Consider the following 24,720-nt stretch of genomic DNA (forward strand, 5'->3'; position numbering starts at 1 on the left):
TCTGAAATGTCACCTGTGCACATGACTCTTCAGGTGTTTTGGCACTGACTGAATAAAGAGCTGGCAGGTCTAGCCTGTGTACAGAGAATTTTTCCAGAGTGTGCAATAGTGCTGGAGCAAGGTGCGAAGTCTGACCCGAACCTCTTTCTCCAGAGAGCAGTAATCTCGGTCTGTAAGAGGTTGGCTGGTGATAAGCTGACCTGCAACAGAGTAACAATTACAAGTTAATTAACATGCCAATGTTATCAACTGATGGATACATATAATAAGATTATTTTAAAATCCAGAAGACTTCCAGTATTGGGTAACAGCTTCCTAAAACAGCCTATAAAGATTCAACTAACTTAACTATCCCTCAACACTACTTCAAGTCACAAGAACTCAGGTTTTGTCTTACCTTTGGTTTCACAACCATTTAATTCAAACTCATCTGTGCAAAGTTATGCATACTATTAAATTCATGACAATTTTCATTATAACTAATTTATTTAAAACTAATTCCTAGATCGTATAAAAAGACTTAATGGACTTACAGTAAAGACAGCAATTTAATCGTGTCTAGTTCAGTCCTAACTACTAAAGTATCTCTTCGGTAGCCTCAGGAATCCCAGGTCAATCCTTTCATCCCTTAAGTGCTGCCCAAGATTTCCAAGAAGCACTGAACATTTCAACAGTTTGTTTATTTAAGAAACAGGATTTGAAGTAGGATTGAATAAAATCACTATTCATCTTGTATTCTAGCATATTCATACATTTCTATTCAGTAGATTTCCAGACAGAAGGAAGATTGTAAAGGAAAAACTCTAAAGATAAACTTTTTGCTTGTTTTTGTTGTTGAGAAGAAATTCTTAGCAGTCCATACAAGGGGTTTGAGGATTTTTTTGTTTGATTCTTTTGGGGGATTTTGCCCTGTTTTGGGGATAAATGAGACCTGAAGAGAGAAGCATTAAGTTCTTCCATTAAAAGTCTTTTCCATTTATAGAAAACTGATTATAAAACAAGAAAGTTTTTAATTAATTTGCACTTTCTCTCATCAAGGCATTTTTATCTGCACATCAGTCAGTTCGGGCAGTGAAACAAGACTGGCTGGTATCACTTCATGTTAAACATTTTGGAACAATGATGGGCCCTGCTTACCTTCAGCCTTTCAGTTCTGGTGACGAAGGGTACATACACAGATAATAATTAAAAATGCCCAGAAAATACATTCTTCCAGATTCTCTTACTTAGAGACACATCCACACAAATGTATATTTGTTTTGTTTTAGCTTCCTCCTTCACAGCCTCACAACAAAAGCTTAAATTTGGCATTAAAATACTTGACTACGTATCTCCAATTATTTGAACTTAAATCCTTATTTTCAAGCTCCATCAATTCTGTACTGGCATTACTGTTTAGAACAAAAATTTTAGCAGTTTTCCACAAGATGGCTCTACTAAACAGTATCACTAATGAACAGTTTTTCAACCTTCAATTTATTTATTCAGCAATCTCCCTGTAGAAACCATCACAAAGTAGTCTAAAACTATTCTTAATATAAAACAAAGAAATGTTAATTATTGTTAATTAGGATAGGGCCTGTACTAAGAAGACTCCCACACCTGAAACTCTTGACCGTGCACTTACATGTTTCCATCTCAGAACACCACTGCCACCCCAAAGCAAAAGAATGTCTTCCTTAGCTCTCCTGACGTAGGAATTTCATGGTTTCATCTACCAGGTTATATGCATTTAGAGGAACACTCACATTGTAAAATGAAGGTAGGGTTTATGGATAGCAGCTGATGACTGTTTCTTTGGTGATCCTGAGTGACAGCTCGTCTCAAAAATTGATGATGCATTCTCATCTTCACTATCATCTAATATTAGACTTGGTACATCTGTTCCAAGAGAAGTATTAATTAAAACTTTATCACTTTTAAGTACATGTACAACAAACAAGAAAAGACATTACAATTTTTTTTTGTCAATTATAATAAATCTTCAAATGTAGGAAGAATTAGTTAAAACTGTCTAAATATCAGAATTCAGAATAATAAGTACTTATTACTTCAAAAACCAAAGCAAATTAAATACTGTAGAAGTCTAATAATTAGAATTTATTTTTTTAAGCCATCAAGCTGAATAACTTCTCAAATACAAAAGAGTTTAACTTGCTACGAAATGCTTCCTTCGGTTTCATTTCACAGCTAGAGGTTTCTTCAAGGATAGTGTCATAAAATTTGTAATTCCTCCGACTACAGAGAATTTTGTACTTATTTATTTGTTCTAAGTGTCCAAATTCTCACAGGTACACTTCTTCCAAAATTATTCTCAGCATGACTACCTAGACAATGTATGTTAATAACAAATTGTTTTCCACCCTCTGATAATCTGGCAAATAATATCAAATTAGTTTTGATCAAAATCAGTTCAGTGCATTCCACGGTCATTTACTACACCTTTACCTGTTTTAATTCCTTTGCTAATACACTGAAATACAAGTGTTACTCTCAAAAATACAATCCACTGCATGATTTGTGGATTTACACAAAGCCATGGCACAGGTCATGCTACGCAGATCAAACCATCACCACAGGACAACGGAATCACCTTCAAGGCAGCATTAAGTGCTGGGTGAAGATGTCACCTAAGGACAGAGCATCTATCCACAGGGTCCCAGGAAAAATTGTTAAGAGGCAACAAAGGTTTCCCTTATTGACTGTGTGATGTAAGAAACTGGATTCAGAGTAGGCTGGGTAGGAAAAATATCCTGCTGGCATGATGAGCATCCTTGTCAAGGCGTGATGCAGTCACACACCTGACAATCATTCCTCAGGGAGCAAAGACGAAAAAGGCTTGAAGACTCCAACCAGTGGCCAAAAGCCAGTCCATAACACGAAAGCACAGAAGCTGCTGGACATTTAGCTACAGCTACAGACAGACCTTCAAACCAGCTGGACAGAGGCCTCCTAACTCTGGGCTCACTGCAGCCCCTAAACACACAGACTTCCCAGTACACCAGATGCAGGCCATAGGGTAAGTCCTATGCTCATGTACAGGACACAGCCTTGGCTTTCTAAAACAATTATTTTAAAAGGCAGCCCATTTTTTAATATCAAGCATCAAGGCTCTGTGACATCCTTTGCTTGAGCATCTGACTCACTGAATTACAAGAACAGCAATTGTTAGTGTGATAGAGAAAACTAGATGTGTAGATTGTAAGCACACCAGTAAGCATCTCCTGTATACCTGGTTTTGAATCCAAGAAAATTTGAAGCCCAAGTGGATAATCTATATTTACATTTCATCACTGTACCTGAAAGTGGATTTTTCTGATTTTATCAAAGATTAAACTAATATATTATTCAATATTTTCTTGGGTTTAAGGAAGTAAGAATAAAAACTAAGGTAAAAAAAATTATTAAAAGAAACCTTAGTTCATGTATCTTCAAAACTAAATATCTAAAAATATTTATAAGTATCCACAGCAGCACATTATCTAATAAATCTATTTAAATCAATTAATGCTCCCAAACTCACTTTGTTAGCAGTAATGAGCAACATCAATAGGAATATACAGAATGTAACCCAACAAGATATTCTGAACTAGAACTTTACAACAAAGAGGGGGACACCAATTCTTCAGCCATAATGACAGTCTCTAAACTGGGTGTTACCAACAGGTTAACAGTATTACAGAGAGACTTAAGCATCTTAAACAACTTTGGTTATGAGAGCCTAATACAATCTAGGGGGCCTAATAGGATCTAAGTGCAGCTGCAAGCCAGCTCATTTCCCCTTACCCACCACCAGGGCTCCCAGGGCCCATCTCTGGCCAACTCCAACTCCTGTAAAACCTCCAGCTATCCCACAGTCAGCAGAAAACTGACCTGACGAACACATCATTTTTGGATGAGTTTTCTGGCTAAAATGGTTTAACAAAGGAACCTGAGGTACTAAATTAAGTGGAAAGGAGAGAGCAAAAATGCACAGCTGGGCCGCAGAAACTGCAGCAGCCAGCACAAGGATCAGCTTAAGCTGCCTGGACTGTAGGATGAAAATGTGCTCTGGAACAGGAATGGAAAGAAAAGTCGTGATTGTTACACATTTGCTTTATAAATGAGCTATTTGTAAGTTAATCACACACAACCCCAACTATCATTTACAGAGTTGGGGTGGTGAGGGTGATCCCAGGTAAGAACAGTAGAAAACAGTGTGTCAGAATAAGTAGATATCAAACCCAAGGTACCTTGTTCAACATTTAACTTCCAAGAAGTGACCAGTGTTACTATTAGAGTATGTCTCAAGAGAAGAGCTGGGTAAAAAAACCAGAACCTATTGACTCACTGCCAGTCCAAACAGTCAGTTGCATTCCTTCTTATTCCCTGCTTCCTCAGTGCACTCACGTTGCTCCCATTGCAGCAGGGATCTGGCATTCACTGACCCCTTAGTGAGTGATTTTACTCACGAATTTGGCAAAAAAAGCTAACTTGACAGAACAGCAAATAGCTCTCCACTTGGTAAGGCAACAAAATCAACCCAGAGAACCAGGAGTGCCCCAGACCAGAGTCGAAGGAAGCCTCAGGACTTAGTCATTCACCAGCAGATGACCATTACACAGGCTAAGGTATCTTGGCCAAACACAGTCTCAGCTGCTGAGCTGTGAGCTCCCAAAAGCTTCTGCACCATCAGCAAACAAAGGACTGGGGGCCAACGTTCAGGACAGCACCAATTTCAAATCCTAATACACTAAGCAACATTATCTATTTTTCTTATTTTCTGGCCTCTGATTATGCTCCATTATTTAAGTTATGTGAGTTCCCCTTTTCTTTGGATGGCCTTCACACTTCTGGGACCTTGGTCTATGTAAGTCAGTTTATGAGATTCCACAACAACTTGGAATGAGCAAAAATAACTATGGAACATCCAAGTAAACTGTATTTGTGTCCTAAAAGCACTGAAGTGAATGCACATGAGATTTAAGGTTAGTAGGAGAAGAAAGCCAGCTGAAACATTTCCAAATTGAAACAGCACTTGCAAAAAGAGCCAAACCACACACATACCTTCACTTTTGTCACCCTGGCTAAATTCAGCGTGAGGGAACACTTTGTGTAAAACCTCAAGAAGTTTAGTGAAGGTCCGTTCCAAGAGTGGTCTGATCACAGGAGACAGTGCATGTCCTGAAGACGTCACGGCACGCTGGGAAGCAGGCACAATATTCTGCATTGCATGATAAAAATCCTGCGCACTGAGGACTACCGAGGAAACATCCAGCTGTAGCTTCTGACTGCTCATGTAAATCTGGGGGTAGCGTCGTCTCAGGGCAATCAAGGCAGCCTCAGTGCAAAGTGCTTTTATGTCAGCTCCACAGTACCCTAGTACACACAAAAACAAAAATATCTTCCATTAAAAACCAGCAGTGCTGGGCTACATGTGTCTCAAACGTGCCTCAGGCTAAAAAACAATCAGTAATACTTAATTGTCAAGGTCCACAAAGCATCTGCCAAAAGGTATCAGGTCACAATCTGGTGACACTGCTGTGTACCAGAAAGTTAGACAGGTATATTAAATATACAAGAAATTAATTCCACATTGAGGTTAAAATGACTTACATTTTCACTATATCATATGATATATAGTGCATTTTCAGTCCTGGGTTATAGGTATGTCATTTCTTTTTCTTTAATATTGTCTGAAGTATGTGTGCAATTTTAACAGGCTAGTCCCTCTCCTTTTACTTTAATACCTCTATATGAGTATGTTCTTTAATAGCAAAGTAATTCTGTTACAATGAACATCAGCGACTTTAAACTTTTACAGTCTGAGAAAATGAGCAGTATAAAGAAAACTGTTTCATGAGTAGAATATGGAAGAAATGAAATCTCTTATTAAAAAAGCATACTCTAGACTACTGGAAAAATGTTCACTTCTACTATCAAGAAAAATGTTTCAGACTTTTTAGAGTTTCATAATTTTACTAATATAACCAAAAGCAGACATTAAAATGCATTAGAATTTTAATTTAGCCTTTCTTTGTAATTATCTACAGGTGGCTACCTATAATTGCTTAATCATCATTGCTGAAAAACACAGATCTGATAATTATGAAATGCTGAGAGACTTAATACCTCTGTGTCTTCTGCAGTACTAATTGTTTGGGGGTTTTCCCCAGAGCTAGAAATTAGATTTCAAATTTTTCCATCTCTCTCAGTAAGATACCTTAATATGCTCCTGTATTTTGAGGCACCATAGCTCTATCTTTCAAAATCTGTAAAGCAATATTCCAGAGAGAAAACTCTTTTAGAGAATTAGAGTCACTATAGGAAAACGTGTTGCACTGAGGCACTGCCATATAAAAGTTAATGGGTTTGTAACAAAGTGTTTATAGAAGCTAATTAATCTATTCTTTAGTTACAACTATTCGCAATCAACTGGCTTTTTTACCAGACTTCCTCCTCCCCACCAGGTCTTACACCTTTTGCACTTTTTCTTCTCTATTTTTGTATTAAGCTGAAGGAGAGAAGGTTTAGATGGCATATCAGGAAGAAATTCTTTAATTATAAGGCACTTTAACAGGTTGCCCAAAGAAGTTCCTGAAGGTGTTCAAGGCCAGGTTGGATGGGGCTGGGAGTAACCTGGTCTAGTGGCAGCTGTCCCTGGCCATGGCAGGGGGTTGGAATTAGATGATCTTTAAGGTCCCTTCCAACCCAAACCATTCTGGGATGCTATGATTGGTCTTTTGGCAGCACCAAGTCCCAAAACTGAAGCCTCCCTTGCTTCTCTCTTTTTAGCCTCTGATGTTCTTTCAGTGCTGTTGGCATCTCTATTTTTACAAGATCCATACAGCAATCAGGAACAAAGCTGATCCTACACAGTGTTGAAAAATAAAAAAGGAAGCAATTAATACAGAAGACAGACACTCTTCCATGCCCATCTCTCAGATATATAAACTTGGAGGATAATAGTAAAAGTTAACTTTTCAGCTATAAAGATGATTTATATTGGATGAGACTTCAAAATGCACCTCTTTCTCATATATACTCGAAAGTAATTTTTATAAAAACAGAAAATAAAAACCCAGATGGAAGATCCCCATAAACATCAGATGACTCCTGAAATGTTTAAACCAAGTTTTGTAATTTTATAAAAAGGTTAGTAGCTATAATTGTCTAAATTTGATGAGCCCACACTGACTTATCTAAAATGTATGTAGCAATACCCAAGTGTATGTAGCACATCCCCAAGTTACCTTCAAATAAATACACATGACATTTTGAAGGATGCTCATATATATCCACTAATCAATCAACAGACAACTAAATCTCTCCAGCACTAAGGTTATGTTGTGGGGTTTTTTTAACTAAGCCACCTCATGAAATGAAAACTATGCAGGCACACTCCAACCACGTGAAACTATTAGACAGTAGCTACAGGTGCATCAGAGGAATCAAAACCAGAGTTTTTCCTCTAAATTCTGCTTTGTTCTTTAAGTATCAGGTATCACATTCCCGTTTAAATTGGCCCTATTCTCATCCAAGGAGCACACTGGATTAAACAAAAAATGATAGGGTGGGGGGAGATCACTAAACTGAAGCTTAAATCAAAGATATGTTGGAGATATACAGCACCCTGAATACCTGTCACCTTAAAAACTAGTTTAGTGTCTTCGTGACAAAAGATTCGGCAGCTCAGGTGCTGTATCCTTTCCAAGTTTTCTATTAATAAATGCTGTAATATCACTTTCTAAGTCATTTTAATCACCGCTTGTACATCTCCAAAGAATTGCAAAATTAGAAAATAATAGCCTGTAGCCTATTTTTAAAATTACATTCTCAGGTGATCAGATACACAATTAGTCTCCATTTCTACTTTTCATTTCTCAGGAGCAATTACATTTGAAGACTAATAATTGGTGTCTCTTTTTGAGGGGCTCTCTTGTGCATACTCTACATCCATTTCAGTGACAAAAAATCTGCAGAAATCATGTATCTTGTGGAAAATTAAGGAGCTTTTTATTCCTGAGAATCAAATGCACACTGATTAAGAGGAAGAAAAACATGAGTGAAGTATTGTCGAAGCAAAATTAAACATATCATGCCATCAGTAAATATCCTGAATTTATTTTTATCCAAATTGACACTATAATATAAACCCAGGGTTCAGTGCATTTGCTTCCATTTTTGAAGCATGTCACAGAAGATGTTCAATTTGCCAGGCAAAATGTACTGTCACACCTCAAGTTAGAGCAAAACAAGGATTCTTGTCAAGTAGCCAATTTTCTTCTACCCAGCACCACCACACTCTGCTAAGCATTTCTGAGTCCAACTTTCAAAAAGCAGAACAGCAAACAAGTGGATTCCCATGCAGATTGTCAAAGAATGCACTCTAATCACTGTCATTTTCAAGTGATACTCTTCCACCTCTACTGTGTGGAAATTATGTCCTCTTCAAAATTTCATCTAATACCCACCCTAAAAAAACCTACAACAAACTGCTACTGAAGTGGGTGAAACATTTAGGGGAATAGTTTTGACCACTTCTTCCAAAGTATGTCATTCAACTTCCTACAACTCCTAAAATGGACTGCAGAGAAAGAGAGTTAGCAAACAACTCAGCATGACAGAGATGAAAAATAACTCTTACATTTCTTTACAAGAATTGAGAAGAACATGAACACTAATGCCAAAGTTCCCCCCTTCATTACTACATCAGGCTGGGAGAGAAAAATCTAACAAGGTATCATTTTGCCACAAAATGCTCCCGCAATAATAAGCACAGAATATTTTGAGTGTGATAGTTTGCTTCTTTACAATTTTGCTTAACATTCTTTAAATAAGCTTTACTACATTGTAAAAAGATTCATCTGCAGGATGACAGATGGAGGCATTCACACATTTTTGGTTGCTAATGTTTTGTTTCCTACAAGACTGAGTTCACAGGTAACAGTCCACCTACAGAAAGTTACCATTCAGAAGAAGAGAATAAGCACAAGAAATAAGAAAGGATTTACAAAACTCAGGGTATCTGGGACCCACCTCCAGTAAGGAGAAAAAGCCACAGTAATAACTTGTGTTTACTGAAGGTAGAAATAAGACATGAGTGTGTGTGGTCTTCTGAGCAACGCTGTGCTCTCCCCAAGCTGCTTCACTGTCTCACGCACATCGCAGTCATGAGGCCATTCAGCAAAGTGAAATCTTTAATTCTCACATACACAGAAATCTTCTAAAAAGGTATGTAATCCCTAACACCTGGGACAAAAATCAACCCTCAGGAAATAACCCATTTTTCGTAAGTCCTGATGCTCTTCCCTTTCAATTTCTTTCTAATTACACCCCGGATCTTAAAAAGTTTAGAGTCGCACATACACCTGTTTCCCCAAAGTCATTCCCTTTGGGAGTATTTCATCAGTTTTCTTCCTTAGGATCCAAAAGTTTGGAGTTAAGCATCACCAGGTTTGCTGAAGTGGAGCGAGGAACCAACCATGCTGTGCAAAAAGCCTGGCCAGTCTGGGAAATTTTTACTTGGGGAAGGTGGGGGGGCGTTGTTTTTTTGGGAGGAAAGTTGTTTTTGAAGAAAAGCTGCCCACAAGAGGAAATAGCAGACTGGTATATATTGTAGGTGTGCCAATGAGTCCGATTTGTAACGGCCACAAAGAATCTGGAACGTCTGTTTAAATCATTAGTTGGTACAGATTTCACTTTTAGAAATGATGAGGCAGTCTCAAGGAGAAGAAGATAAACCAGTCCTACTTCAGCTGTTTTGAAAAGTGCTTGTAATAGTCAAAAGGTTTTAAACTTTGATGTATGGAAACACTTAAGTTCCAAGATACAGAATGGAGACAATCAAGTGTACAGCAGTTGAAGAGTAGGAAAGCCAAGGAAAATAGAAAAGGGTATTTCTTTTGTTAGCTGACTTTTCCACAGAACTTACAGGCTTTAAGGAGCACAAAGAAGGTCTTCCAATCAAACCTACAAATGGCTTTCCCTGTTGTCTGAAATTTTAAAATACATAATTGTGTTCTCAAGGAAAAAATAAGGAGAATTTTCCAAGAAACATCTGTGGTTTTTCCCACCTATTCCCCTCTCTCCCACTAAGCAGCACCACTGTCTTGGCATAAATCAAGCAGAATTTACATGAAATGGGTTTGGCACGTGCTGTCTTATACCCGGCAAAGCTTAAACTGGAGTTTGCTGGATAGTTATGTTTTCTCCTCACCAGAAGATGTTGAGGTCTTTGTGCATCAAAAGCGGAGGGATGCTGCTTCGGTGACAGATGTCCCTGTGGATGAAGAGGATAATTCGGATGTACTGTAGCTGACTGAATGGACTGATGTTCAATTTAAAGTTCTTAGGTTCTCTGATGTGCTGGATTCCAAAGCACAGATATTTGAGACTGTCCTTTTGCTGAGAACTTCAGTGCTTGTCCAAGCAGACAGAGGATGTATCTTTGCATGACAAATTGTTGAGAAGAGATCGAGGGGGGTGTGCTTAAGGGTCAATTCCTCTGTTAAATTCACTATAAAAATATTTGAGCTTATTTCTGATTAGATTTAAACAGCAGGCTTATCTTGAACAACCAACCTCCATTCAGTACAGCAGGTCTTTGGGAGTTCCAAAGGTGTATTTAATGTATTCATGGTGTGGTGCCCTTTTTTTTCCCCCTGCCTATGTCTACACTTTGAAGTTGTTCTGTGCTAGCAATCTGAAAAAAAATTCATCTTTAGAAAGGCTGGTTAGTTTGTTGGATTTACGTCAGAGGGGAGCATGCCAGTCAGTAAAAAACAAACAAAAAACAAAAAGCCAAAAACACACACAAGTACTGATTTTTTTTTCCTCAACAAGTAGACAGAAAACCCCCAAGTCTCCCTGTCTTTTGTAACGTGCTCATCTAATGGGAAGTCTACCTAAAGATTCCAATTCCACCTTCATTTTACTTCTCTTGGAGGGTATGCATGAAGACAGGGATGTTACAGAAAGGAAACAGGGTTGTATTTCCAAACAACTACTAGCTACTCGTATGGTGTTTTAGTAAGACAGAAACATATTTTGTTATCACAAAAAGTGTTGTTCAAAGTACAGAAGTGTAGGAAGGTAAAGATAAGAAAATACCTTGATACATTTAACATACCTTCAAAGTCTTACACAGAAGGGAAAGCTTCTACAGTAAAAGTACTAACATCATAACACTCACCAACACATTTTTCAGCCAGTTCTCCTAAGAAAGGATCTGACAATTTGGGGTTCCAATCCCTGGTATGAATTTGTAAAATGTGCTTTCGTGCCTGATTTAAAAAATAAAAAAATAAATTAAAAAATACATAAATTAGAAAACCAAATCCATGTTATAATATTTTAGAGAAAAATAATATTTATTCTTGTGAATCTGAAGTTATTTTACTGTTTTTTGACATATCGCTGACAGTCCTACACAAAATAGAACTTAGGACTTGAAAAAATCTCTTAAGAGCAAAGGTTTTCCCTTCCTTTTCAATTTTATATATAAGCAGCAATTTTTTGAGTATATGTTATACATTTTAATTGCTGTTTCATCAACATTATTATACATGAACTGATCAAAACTCACGTTCTATAAGGAATCATCATAGTTTAATAATTTAATTTTTAATTACTGTACCTATGATTAGGAGCTTCCACTGTCAAATGTCTCACCAATGAATGTGTTGCTGAATTGCACAGCACATACACACGAATCCCAAAACAATTTCAGCTAAAAATTCTATAGAATCCAAATACATCTATCAATATACAAAGTAAATTTAATTTTAAGCATAAATTCATGAAATATTATGTCTGAGTTTGTGCAAGCCTAGAATAAGGAACTGAAATGTTCCTACTGACAATACAGTAAGGTCTGACTTAGCATCTACATATTTTACATACTTAGAAGTCTACAAGATTTAAAAAGTTATTTTCTCCTATCATAACTTCCAAAACCCCAAATAGTTGGGGTTCATTATACAAATCCATCGTTTTTAGATACGCAATTGAGTTTATTGTGAATAATTTACCTGTTTAGTTTTAACTACATCCCGAACACCTAAAGTTCAATACAACTTTATGTATACAATCTGTTTGTACTACAAATGTCTTCCTAATTAAACATTCTTACAAGCAAGAATGGGTATTTTTGTTTCATAAGTTTGGCTGTCAGGCATTCCCATGTTTAATATCCTAAAGATGTTTATTAATAAATCTCACTTCTGGGTTTTACCTTTTTATCAGGCAAGTTGAAAAGAAATTCCCTGTCAAAGCGACCAGGTCTCCTGAGCGCAGGATCTATAGAATCCAGTCTGTTTGTAGCACCAATTACAACTATTTCACCTCTATTATCCAGTCCATCCATGAGGGCAAGAAGAGTAGACACTATGGAGCTAAAAGAAATGTTTCAGAAAAAGAATATATAGAGAACGCTGCACAAAGTTTTGGATTTTCAAATGAAACATTAATAATTTCAAAGGAAAAAAGCCAAGTTTAAAGAAAACAGGTGCATAACAATTTCAAGTCTCATATGTTCCATTAACCTCCTTGTCTGCTGGTCCCAAATTTCTCTCCTGTTTCTCTCTTCCTTGAGTGAAGGGACATATAAACCAAAATGCCACCACCTATATAATGACAGATACAAGTGTGTTGCCATACAGAGCAGAGCAAAACTGAGATTGAAAGCAGCCAGGAAAATTTTCAGCCAACTGTTGTAAAAAATGTTTTAAAAAATGACACGATAGCAACACAAGATAAGTTTGCACATCGCACCAGCTAGAACCAAAAAAAAAGGGGAGTTCAGTTCATTCATAGAACATTAAAATTCATCATCTTAAAAAAAAATTTTTTTCAACTTGCTATTCTATTGGGCTGGTAACAGACAATCTGTTTAAAGCACAGAAACAAATGAAAAGCTGTGGAAATCTTGCAGTTAATAACGTGGATGAAGGATAATCACCACTACAATTCAATTCCCAGCAAATTACAGTCTGCCTGGAGGACTGAAAAGATGACTTTCAACACCAAAGAAACAATCTGTCCTTTCTAGGGTAAGTGGGCTCCAGAAAAAAAGCAAAAACCTTTCCTGGGAACTGAATAAAGTTAGATTTAAGGGTTTACCAAGATAACACACCATATACCAAGATAATGGCAGCATATGAGAAATATTACCTGTGAATCTGATCTTGTCTGCTAGAACGAACTGGAGCCAAGCCATCTATTTCATCAAAAAAGATTATAGAGGGTCTCATCAAGTATGCCTGGTATGAAATAAATAAAAAAAAATTAAATTCACTGTTAATTCATAATTTATCCATCAGCATTGAAAACTGTTTTTACTACAATGCATTAACATGCTAGACTAACACAAATATTGAGACATATTTGTTAAGAAGTGTACAGTCTGAAGAGAAAACTAAATTTTCAACTACAGCACCATTTCAAAGCAAAACAGGTTGCATTCTGCTGTGAGTAAGCAAGATGGCACCAGTGTACCAGTTTTACTGTGTGCTGGACAGGTTAAAGACAAACTGAGACACTTCACACTCAGTTACAGAAAACACGATCTTATCTGCTCATAATCTGTTTGTTTGGACATATCTATCTGAAAACTACTTTTCTTTGAGCTACTGCATTTCACTTGTTTATGTGACTCTTTCTTCAGTCCCATCTCTTCTAAGCCAAATAAACACAGTATAACAGACACAAAATCAACACAACGGTGCATCCTCCTCTGTAGCATTTATCTTGAACATGCCAGTCAAACTCAAACTCACTGATTAAATTTTTTTTTTTTCCAATTTTTACCCAAATCACTTTGCTTCATTAATGGACAAGTCAATAGACTTCTTCCTCTTAATTTTCAGAGCAAGAAAAACTGTTATCAATATTCCTCTATTCTTTTCATCTACATATGACATTTGGACAAATCCTGCTTAATTTATGAACATTTACAAATACTTAGTTTCAGTGGCAAATAAAACTTTGGCTGCCTAAACCACAAAAAACAACATACAGAAAAATTACATGAAAAATACGTATTGTCTTCTAACCTGATCAAAAAGGAGTCGAAGCTGACGTTCGGATTCACCAACCCACTTACTGAGACAGTCTGCTCCTTTCCTCATAAAGAAAGCCACCTTTTTGTCTCCTTGACTGCACTCATTAGCTAGAGCTCTAGCTACCAAGGTTTTACCTGTTCCAGGAGGACCATAGAATAAACAGCCCCTGAAGATAAATGGATCAACACAGTCACAAACTTATTTTATGTCTCCTGAAAAACTCCAAGTCAAATTTTATAATGAAGACAGGGAGCCTGGAGAAGAAAGACTTAAGATCTCATATTATTATTTAGTGTATTAACATGACTTCATAAAATCTAAGTTTGTTTTACTCTTTCAAATCAGTAAAACTTTGATTTGTAAAGATCATTAATCAATGGCATACTAAGTTTCCAAAGGATACTTTTACATTAGTTAAAACACCTTCTCAAATATTAGAACTTGAGTCAGTGTTTGTTACTTCTTTGGAAAGAAGGAATTCCTTTAAATTAAAAAAATACTCCAAAATTTTCAATTTACTTAGATTCCATGTATCCATTTAAATTACATACCAAGATGTCTGATTAAGAAATACTAAAATCATAATATAACATTATTGAGATTACACCTATAAAAGATACATCAGCATTTCACTTGATTTAGTAAAGTATTTGATAACACAATTGGGGATAGAAATGGCAAGGTGCTACTAAATAGAACACTTGAGAATCTTTCTTTAACCAAATCACAAAGTTCACCTTTCTATCACAAGAAAAATAACTACATATTTTTTTAAAATAAAGATTTTTTTAACTCTTCATCCTGCTTATTACACTCTGCTAGACAAGTGGGGTAGCAAACACATAGGTCTATCTGAACTGTAAAACACTTCAAGGAAAGAATCAATCTTCTATGTGTTTTCAAGTGAAGCATTCTTCAGAGCTTAATAAAATAAAACAATATGAATAAATACACCTACCTTGGTGGCTGAATTTTGAATTTTTCAAATATTTCTGGATAGAGAAGAGGAAACACTACCATTTCCTTAAGTGCAAGGATATGATGGCTCAATCCCCCTATACTATCAAAACACACCTTAGGAAAAAGAAAAGAGAGCACACAAAGCTTATATTGTAACAGCTTTCCACAAAAATATCTTTACTTATAAAATATTTGAAAACAAATTACAAAAACCACTGCATTGACCCACAGGAGTTCCCTGAATTTTGACAGTGTATTTGAAAAAGTCAACTCTTGGCTGCCCACATGAGGTTTATCTGGTTTGCAAGCTAACTATGCCAGGGATGCCTGAACATCTACAGAGATCCAGCCTAAGTCCCAGATCATCTTTAAGCTCAGGCACAGCATAACATGAATACAGTCAAAGCACTTCTAGGCAGAGGTTTAGTTCCAGTAGCAATTCAGCAGCTTCTGCACAGCACACACCACAAGCTGATGTGCATGGTTGGTTCTGAATGCACAGGACCCACATGGTACCAGAGTTAACCAGCCCAGAGGGTCAGGATCTCTGTTTGCTGCACTGCTCAGCATATCCCAGTTCCCACTAGTACAAGTAATCACAAACTGACTGTAAACAAAAAAATACAGCTGGGCAACTGATATTCTGGCTTATTTCTGACATGCATGCAGCCTGCTGACTACCCACAGGCCAAAAGCAAGTGCTTTGCAGTCTAAAGAAATAAACAGACAAAAGCTTTGGGAAAAATAAAGAGATCAGCGAGCTTCCTATGAGTTTACTTCAACTCTAATAAGAGGCTGTGGAGTTACCTGTAAATAATTGGGGGAAGGGAAATAAAACATCCTAACAGAACTTACCGATTTATCAACAATCATAGGGTCAACATCAGCCAAACTGGCCCCAACTTTCACACGTTCTCGAAGGATTCCACTAGCTAAGTCTTCTGCTCTAAAGTTTAAAGGCAAGCACCTGTTCAACCACAAACAAAACACCAAATAAATACTGTTCTGTTTTGTGCATTTGCCTGAAGGGAAGAACCAAGAGATTAAGTGCCTTCTACTACATAAAGAGACAACCTTCCTGGATCGATAAGGTAAACAAAATTGACCTTTTTTATTGGGGTAATTATTATTGTGTATGTGGAAGTTCCTTACATAAAGTTAGTTTTATGCCTCCATAGAGGTACTTCAATCTGGACAACTAGGTTGTACAGACTATTTTAATTAAACACAAAAAAAAAAAAAAAAAAAACACCACCCACAAACATTTCCTTGCTTTAAGGATGCAGTACCTACATAGGAACTACATCAGGTCAACTACACAGATAAAGGTCCCAGCAAAGACAAAAGTTACACTCAGAACTGCACTTTTGGTAGTTGTATAATCGCTTGAATTCCTCATGATGGAAAAAGGAAGAGTGTGGCAGAGAGGAAGAGTTGGAAAAAAAGAAGAGGAAACTTTTTTTAATGCTGAATTTTCCAACTAATGCATCTATGGCAGTAAGTACATTTACAGATCTTCCACTTTTAGATAACTGCTACATACATGTAAGGTGAAAAAAATATGTGTTGGGTGTGTAGCATGCATGGATTGTTACACCAGAGGAAGAGGGAAGAGCTAGCACTGGGAATACAACTGAATTAACTTGTACCAAGTAACACCAAGAATAAAAATCTATTTTAACAAACAGAAGCTGTCTTATAGCCCAACTGAATCAAACAGCTATTCTTACCTACTATTAATTATCTCCTCATAAGACTTCAAGATCTATATTAATATGTGACCAGCAGTTTTCCTAAACCATGAATCAAATGATGCATAATGGAAGTCAAACCCTTCTAAAGACCAAGGATGTTTTGATACCCATTTCTTGCTCTGGCTATGCTTTTAGATTTTCTTCTTTCAAAGCGTTCTTCATCTGAAGAGGTTGTATCACTGCTGTGAATGGCATGCTTCTTTCTCCTGTTGAAGTGGCAAAAACAAACAGAAAACTCAGTCTTTTTTGCAGCAGAATGGCATGTTTTGGTTCTTTTATAAAAATAAAACCAAAACGGTAAGTACAGCACTGTTCAGGTTTGAGACGCACACAAATTTTAGCTTTGTTAAGTATCAAAATAATCTGAGAGGGGAACAACAGCTCTTACTAGCACAGGGATTATCTGATTACAACATGAACATCACTAAAACAGTAGAAGCCCTTAAGATATGCGGTCCAGTCTATGTTGCCTCAGCAATGCAATTTGAGTAGTCAATCAATAAGCTACAACTGTACTTTGGGAAGCTTCCAACCACTTTAGTCACCTCTAACACAAGAGAAATACCAAGATCTCCTTACTCAGTCTGACGGTTTCATTTAAATATTCTCTGAAAAAATTCAATACTTCCCGAAGTATATAGTCTCTCTTTATGAGGTTATTCATTCTGAACAGCAGAGTAGTTTCATAAAATACCAGTACTGTAGTTTAACTTCTGATCTGAATCCAAGTAAAATTACTATTCAAAGTCTGAATGAGCCATTTCTTGTTTTAGTATGACCATATCTCAGAAAACTGAGTATTTCAGAAATATCAGAAAATGTACATTAAATCATCTGTACAAAAAGGTGCTGAGTTTGGTATTAGTTTGAAAAATTCAGCACTTTTTTTGCATGGAAAAGGTGACTACTAATAAAAAGTCTTGGATTTTAGGTGAATATAGTGAGCTGCATCATTTGTATGAATATGCTAATGCACTGAACTAGCTGTTTTTTGCCAATGGATAACATGGTCAATCAGTTTTACTACTAAATGACCAAAAATGAGAAAATGTCAAAGTATCACAAGGAGAATATCATGCAATCAGTAAGACATCTTATGATGGTGTCCTGACAAGAAGGGATAAGAGTGGAGCAATGAGCAGGCTAAAACTGAAGAGATAATAATTTTCACACTCTTCATATCTTGATAGTAAGTACAAGTTCTGAGATTATCCAGGACAATTTCATATGCACTTCAAGAGTGGGGGAGGGAAAACAAACTTTTATTTATATTAGAAAGAAACTGTAAAATCATAAAATTCATCTATTACTTCACTTTTCATATTTTCACTACACCATTAAACTGAACAATAAGACAAGCGTTTCAGCTATGACTAGCATTCGTTTACTTGGATTCTGTTCATGGACAGATTTATCTTTTTGAAGCTTTGACTAAGTTTATTTTTCAAAAAATGCATTAAGCTGTAATCTCATCTGTTTTGTTACATAAAGCCTACTGACAGTTTCCAAGACAACTTGGTATATTCCAGACTTCTTTGACACAAAACATAAGAGTCAAAAATTACGCTTGCTAAATATTTTATTAAATTGTTGATAATCCTTGGATGAAACTTGAATGGAGAGAAAACAAAAAACATTAACCTAGTTTTTCAGAACAGAAAAGGGAGTATTTGTTAAACTGATGCTTTGGATTAAAACACGACATGTACGGCCTTCCAGAAACAGTGCGCAGTGTACAACTGTTCCCAGTGCTTGTAGCACACCTGTTCCCATTCTGCTCAGCCCAAAGCTTCCACTGGGATTGCAAAGTGCCAAGACTCTCCAATTTGTGTGCTGATCAGGGCCTAAACCTGGGATACAATTCAAGACCCACACACACATATGTGAATGAACTGTGTAACTCACTCAAGAACGGTCTGAAGATCAAAAACTACCAGAATGTACTGAAGGAAAGCAAATAACTACATACCAAAAGACTGACATTTACCTGATATGGCTTCTTCTTGCAGGAGATCTGTGGATGTCAAACAGTGTATTTTCTCTCTTTTTTTGATGTGCTGGCACTAAGAAAGAAAAGTTACAGGTTTGTAACATCAATTACAAAAGAATAATAGACTAATCTAAATGCAGCAGAAAAGTGCTAGATAATCACTTCAGCAATTAGGTTACCACTGGTTTCTCCAAAAGCTCAAATTAAGAAAAGAACTAGGGGGTAGTGGAAAATCAAACCTCTTATGCTTTATTTTACTATCACCAACTTGGCTTAAAGCAGGCACAGCAATTCCATCGTCACACTCCTCACACTATCACAGCTGTGGCTAGTACAGTACAGAATGTAGCTCATCTAGGGCACTGCATTTCTAGTTTATTTTCAGGATATGAAGGTCCACACAGAAACCTCTCCACAGCTGATAATATGTGATGTCTTGAAATTTCTCTTGAGAAATAAACCACAGCATTTTTCTATTAAGAGTTTTAATTTCCAAGTTGCCTTAAGATAAAGCACACTGATACCCCACTGCAGTCTAGACCAAAAATGCACATTATTTTAAACAGAAGTATTAAAAGGTTCAAAATTAGAGACACTACACTGTACCCTGTATGGACCCTGATGGTATGTCCTGTGAGGAACAAGGGGTTTGTCTAGCTGGGAGAAAAGGAGGCTGAGGGACAACCTCATTCTCTTTACAGCTTCCTGACAAGGGGAAATGGAGGAGGTGCTGAACTCTTCTCCCTGGGATCCAGAGACAGGACATGTGGAAATGGTTCCAAGATGCATCAGGGTAAACTCAAACTTGACACGAAGCATTTCCTTACTGAGAGGGTGCTCAAACACTGAACAGGGTTCCTAAAGAGGTGTTTGATACTCCAATGCCTGTCAGCATTTAAGTGACATTTGGACAACACCCTGAATAACATTTTACCTTTCAGTCAGCCCTGAAGTTGTCAGGCAGTCAGACTAGAAGATCATTGTAGGTTACTTCCAAATTTCTCATCCAGGCAAAATGTCATTTGTCTACAATTATTAATTAGGTTTACCACTCAAGAAAAAAAGCAGGTGTAACAGCAACTATTTTTTCTATGTAATAACCTAATTTATTAGACTGCTTCATGTCAAACGTTTCCTGACTTAAACCCTGTTGACCCCCGGCCCTGAGCCCAGCACGTGGCAGTACTTGCAGAGTTCATTGAGGCAGCAATGCCACCCCCACTGACAAAGTGACAGACCGTGTCTCAGCAGTCCTGTTCGCGTCATGAACAACAACAGGGGCAGGGCGGAAGTCACAAAGTGCTGTGTGGGAACTCTGTCGGGGATGAAGAGCAGCCATCCAACTTTTCCCTCCCCACACCTGTGCTATTCTTGGAGGTCAGCAGACCAAAAGCACACAAGCACTGTCTGGTTCCTCACCTATTGGAGGGGCCTGGTATCTTTCAACAGTTTTTCTCTGTCTGAGATTATAGGGTCGATCATTTTCTTCCCCCTCGGCTTCTTCTACTTCTATATCTCCATCTTCTTCCTGAGACTCTGTTGGGGGGTAAAAATATTTTGAGAACACTTCTACTCGATGTCAGAGTTACTTTCATCCTAAAAATTAACATTTTAATGGTCACTGAGAATTACTGCCCTCTTATTAAATAACACTAATTAGAAAATCACTGGAAATTTGAAGACCAAGCTAAATCTACAGTCACTGTCAAGTTTCCTTCTAGTTTTCTACAGAAGGTTCTGGAAAAGGAAGAAAAATAAATGCATTCAAAACAGTTTGAGTTGTAAAGTACTTCAAATATCACTTCCATCCATTACATTTTTCCTTCAATAACTATCCTTCAAATTAAGAATAATGCGTGTCCTCTCTTTTCCCATAGGAGCCTCAGAAAATCAAGCATTTGACACAGCACGAAAATAAGTACAACTTTATGATTCACAGTATCACTTTGACACAAAGCAAAGGAACAGTGTATAAAGGCATAACTTAGGCCCATCTATTAACAGCATCAGAATCTCCATCCACAGATCTCATAACTAAGACTGAATTCTTATTCACTGGGACAAATCATATCATGTACAGCAGTTTTAGTTAAAAACTGAGACACACTATGCTGAACCCTGTAGGGATGCCTGAAATTTGAGTCTGATTTCTTAAGGAAGCCAAGCATGATGCTGATCATGTCATCACAGTTAGTCACAATCCCTTCTTTATCAGTAATTTTTGAACCCACAGGTCAGTTCCATTAAAATTTTTAAAAGAAGGTAGAATTTCAAACACAGTTGTGTGTCTACAAGCCTTTTAAAATTCAGTCAATGGACTTTGAAAACAGGGACTTTAATTAATACCTTCCCCAAAGAAAGGATGCAGGACTGACTATTACACATTCTTTCTGGTAACTACTACCCAGCACACGAGAAAAATCAAGTCAGTTAGAACACACATAGTTGTAGACTACATTCATCACATCCTGGCTTCCACCAGAGGATTGTTACAGGGAATATAAAGAAAGTTTTAATTACTTAGTGCTATGAAAAACAGGAGTAGGGAAATGTAGAACAAACATTTAGAAACCAGGCTCTGCTCTCCCATAGTGCAATATATTGCTGTCTTATACTACAGAGAACTTTGTTTTACAAGGATTTCAGACAAGCCCTTACAATTCTGTACAATCCATACCTTCTTCTTCCCCTTCTGTGGATACCTCATGGTGGTTCTGAATTCCATAGCTATTTCTCCTCAGTGATTTCCTCCTCCTTTTCACTCGAGAATACATATCCATGTTTTCCTGGAATAAAACACACATGCACTCCCATCAGTACTGTCCCATGTCCCTCACAGTGTCAGCCCTCAGTTCAGTAATACCCTGAGATGAGCTCAGCTGGTTAGAACATGATGTCAATAATGCCAAGGTTGCAGGTTTGATCCCTGTATGGGCCATCCACTTAAGAGTTGGACTCGATGATCCTTGGGATCCCTTCCAACCCAGAATACTCTGTAATGCTCCACACAATCTGTAGTTCTCAAATGTTTTTCCAGCAGAGTTCTCCACAGGTAGACTACAGAAGTAGTCTCCTGTAAGAGGTGCTGAAGTCTCTCAAATAGTACTTAGTCCATCTAACACAGTTAACATCAGTAACAAGCTGTTTTAGGGAACAAAGCAAATGACAGTCACTGGTCCTGTTTCTAGGCTATCAGAGTGTGCTTCAAACCAAAGGAGAACCACCACAGCACATCATGAGAGCATGACAGTCAATTTAACAATAAAGAAAACATATTTTGGTATGTATCCATTAATTCAGTTCTGAATTTCAGTTTATCAAGTTTTTTAATGTTGTCCACAGAGGAAAAATCAGAAACCTTTTAGACAGAGCTAGATAAATATGTGGTCTTTGCAAAAACAAACATGGTCCCCCTTGATACTTCTTTTATCCAAGAGTTGGGACATTTTGCACTTACAAATTCTGTGTCTGTCCACATCCGTAGCCGTTCCACTTCCCCCGATCGCCTGTTCCTCCTGATGTTGATATTGTCCATTTCCTGTAGGACAGCTTCAGCAGTACTGAAATATGTGCAGCAATTAATACACAAAGATAAAAAAATCAGCCTTAAAACAGGAGCATGCAGAACTTTTTACACAGCATCTAACATCCTAAGATGTCTATCAACTAACTACAAAACCAACCATAATAAAACTGAAAGATGAACGTACGGAATACAAAGTAAGAAGTGTGCAAAAGGAGAAATGCTGATGCTATTAAAATCTGGGATTCAAATCAGGTTGTAACATTTTAAAAAACATTTTTAAAAATTTTTGCTCAGTGTAAATCATGACATATAAATTTGTGACTGCTTAGATGTTAACATTGGGAGTCAGGTAAATTTGCAAAAAAAAAAAAAAAAAAAAAAAAGAAAGTAAAGCTTTTTACCTGCATAATTATAATTCTGGGAATGCAATTAATGCCTCCACCCCATAAGCTTTACAGTTTTTTATTCTGGTCCCAAAAAGACACTAAAAAAAGGATTTTTTTTTTGGTATTAAATCAGTCACACCTATAATTTCATCATTCAGTATTTGACCTCACTACCATTTCTCATCTATTTAATTAGTCTACATTTTCATTATCTGGAGTATTTGTAAACAGCTGTCAAAACAATGGTGGTATATAAATAACAACCTTGGCCAAGATGCCTCATTGCTAAGGAAGAGAACAGCAGAGCATTAACCAGGCCAAGTCAATTATTTGGCCACCTGTCCTGAACACCATGTTACTGCTCTCCATGGTGATTATAGTAGATTTCCACTGGAATTATACTATAATTGTATAGTAATTGTCAGAAGAAAAAAAAAAAAAGGAAGTGAAAGTTTCTTTTTCCCAGCAGTTTAGAGGTAAATCTAAAGGGTGAAATCCTGCCTTGAGAGAAGGCAGTAAAAGTTCTGGTGAAAAAAGTCAGTAAAATGAAGATTTTGTTATGAAAGCTCCTCTCAATTTTAAACAATTTTTCTAAAATATCTGATGTATGACAGAACCACTTCAAGTAAAATCATGCTGCAGTTTGCTATCAAGGAAAATACAGTTGGAAGGGACCCGGAAAAGTGTACGTGCTCTGCCAGGCAAGAGCAAACTACAGAATGCCGACATCATTCCTGACAGATATTTGTCTGACCTGTTCTTAAAAACCTCCAGTGATTATGGGACACACTGTTATCAGTGTAAGCTCATATATAGACTTCAGTACCATGATCTTATCAAATTACAATCTTCATGGTAGACTTTTTCCTACTGTTCATAAGAAGAGGGAGATTTAACTGCAACTAGAAAAATAAATGTAACTTAACATAAATTCGTAAGTTGATACTAAGTAGTTACTGAGTAAGTTGAAAAAGAAAATAAATAAAAGATCAACAGAATACATTTAACAATAAAGATCACACTTAGCAATTGAGTGTTTATGTTTAAATCATTTTTCAACACTAGAGAAAGCAGTCTCTCACAGATGTGACTGTTAAAACCTGCTTTACAGGTGGGAAGATTGGGACATATTAAGTGACTTGCCCAGGGCCACACAGAAATAATATTTTAAGAAAAGCATTTCTGGCTCCCATTCCTATGCTCAGACCAGACCGTGCCTCACTGTCTGACCTACTTTGTCTGCACAGTAAATGTCAAAAAGTGACACCCACCCTATGTGAATTACTAAGAGATGGTAAAAAAACAAGAACAAAAAGAAAGCTACAAACTTTTGATATTTTATGATCAAAATCATACACACAAAATCTAGAAAGCTTCCGAGCACTGCTGCTAATCACCAATTTACATCACATTTAGGGTATCACTACATAAACAGGTTACCAAGAAACAAACTAGGGTGTGGATTTACAGTACGTCAGGCACTCTGCAGTAACTGCCAACATACAGATTTAACCAGGTGTAAACACAGAGTAGATTCCTCCTCAATGAAAGCCTGGGAGGGTGCTCTGCGTTTAGAGCATGGATACCACGGGCAGTGACAGCAAAGACCCAGCTGCAACTCAAACCACAATCTAGCTTGTCTCAGTGCATCCCCACAGTAAAACAGACACGGCACCGCAACACAGAGGTTTCTAATTTTAAGACATCATTAAGTTGTGAATACAACTGAAGTATCCCCACATACCTGTTTACTAGCTGATCAAACAATAAACTCTGATTCAAAGTTTCGAATCTGTTTTTCCTGGACCGACAACTTTTTCTGACTTCTATATCTCCGTTTATGCAAGCATGGTCCCCATCTCCCTTTTTTTCCCCTCGAAGGGGGTGGCTTTTGAGAGCTAAGAGAAATTTGTATTACTACTTAAAAATGCAGGAAACAACATTTTCACAAACAAGAATTAGTAAGAGAATACTTAGCAAGGACAATAAATCAGAAGTTATGGAGCACAGTATGATCTAAAGAACTGTATTCTTTTTAATTCCTAACAAAGTTATTTTAAAA

At 37.0% G+C, this 24,720-nt stretch overlaps 1 protein-coding gene across 3 annotated transcripts in view; it reads right to left on the reverse strand.

Annotated features, from left to right (window-relative positions):
- The window catches only part of ATAD2B (ATPase family AAA domain containing 2B), a 72,932-nt gene that overhangs the window by 29,583 nt on the left and 18,629 nt on the right, over positions 1–24,720 (reverse strand). For all 3 annotated transcript variants that reach the window (XM_027897475.1, XM_027897476.1, XM_027897474.1), the window contains exons 4-18: positions 24,403–24,556; positions 22,204–22,306; positions 21,424–21,532; positions 20,166–20,282; positions 18,744–18,819; positions 16,864–16,962; positions 15,858–15,969; positions 15,001–15,116; positions 14,034–14,208; positions 13,153–13,241; positions 12,215–12,374; positions 11,174–11,264; positions 5,047–5,358; positions 1,749–1,881; positions 14–200 (exon numbers count right to left, since the gene is read on the reverse strand). In XM_027897475.1, coding sequence (XP_027753276.1) covers positions 14–200; positions 1,749–1,881; positions 5,047–5,358; positions 11,174–11,264; positions 12,215–12,374; positions 13,153–13,241; positions 14,034–14,208; positions 15,001–15,116; positions 15,858–15,969; positions 16,864–16,962; positions 18,744–18,819; positions 20,166–20,282; positions 21,424–21,532; positions 22,204–22,306; positions 24,403–24,556 — 2,033 coding nt within the window. The remainder of the gene's footprint in view (positions 1–13; positions 201–1,748; positions 1,882–5,046; positions 5,359–11,173; positions 11,265–12,214; positions 12,375–13,152; positions 13,242–14,033; positions 14,209–15,000; positions 15,117–15,857; positions 15,970–16,863; positions 16,963–18,743; positions 18,820–20,165; positions 20,283–21,423; positions 21,533–22,203; positions 22,307–24,402; positions 24,557–24,720) is intronic.

Source organism: Empidonax traillii, unplaced genomic scaffold (genome assembly GCF_003031625.1).
Source record: "Empidonax traillii isolate 1590-97213 ecotype Southwest subspecies unplaced genomic scaffold, ASM303162v1 scaffold543:size1229247, whole genome shotgun sequence".
NCBI classification, from domain to species: Eukaryota; Metazoa; Chordata; class Aves; order Passeriformes; family Tyrannidae; genus Empidonax; species Empidonax traillii.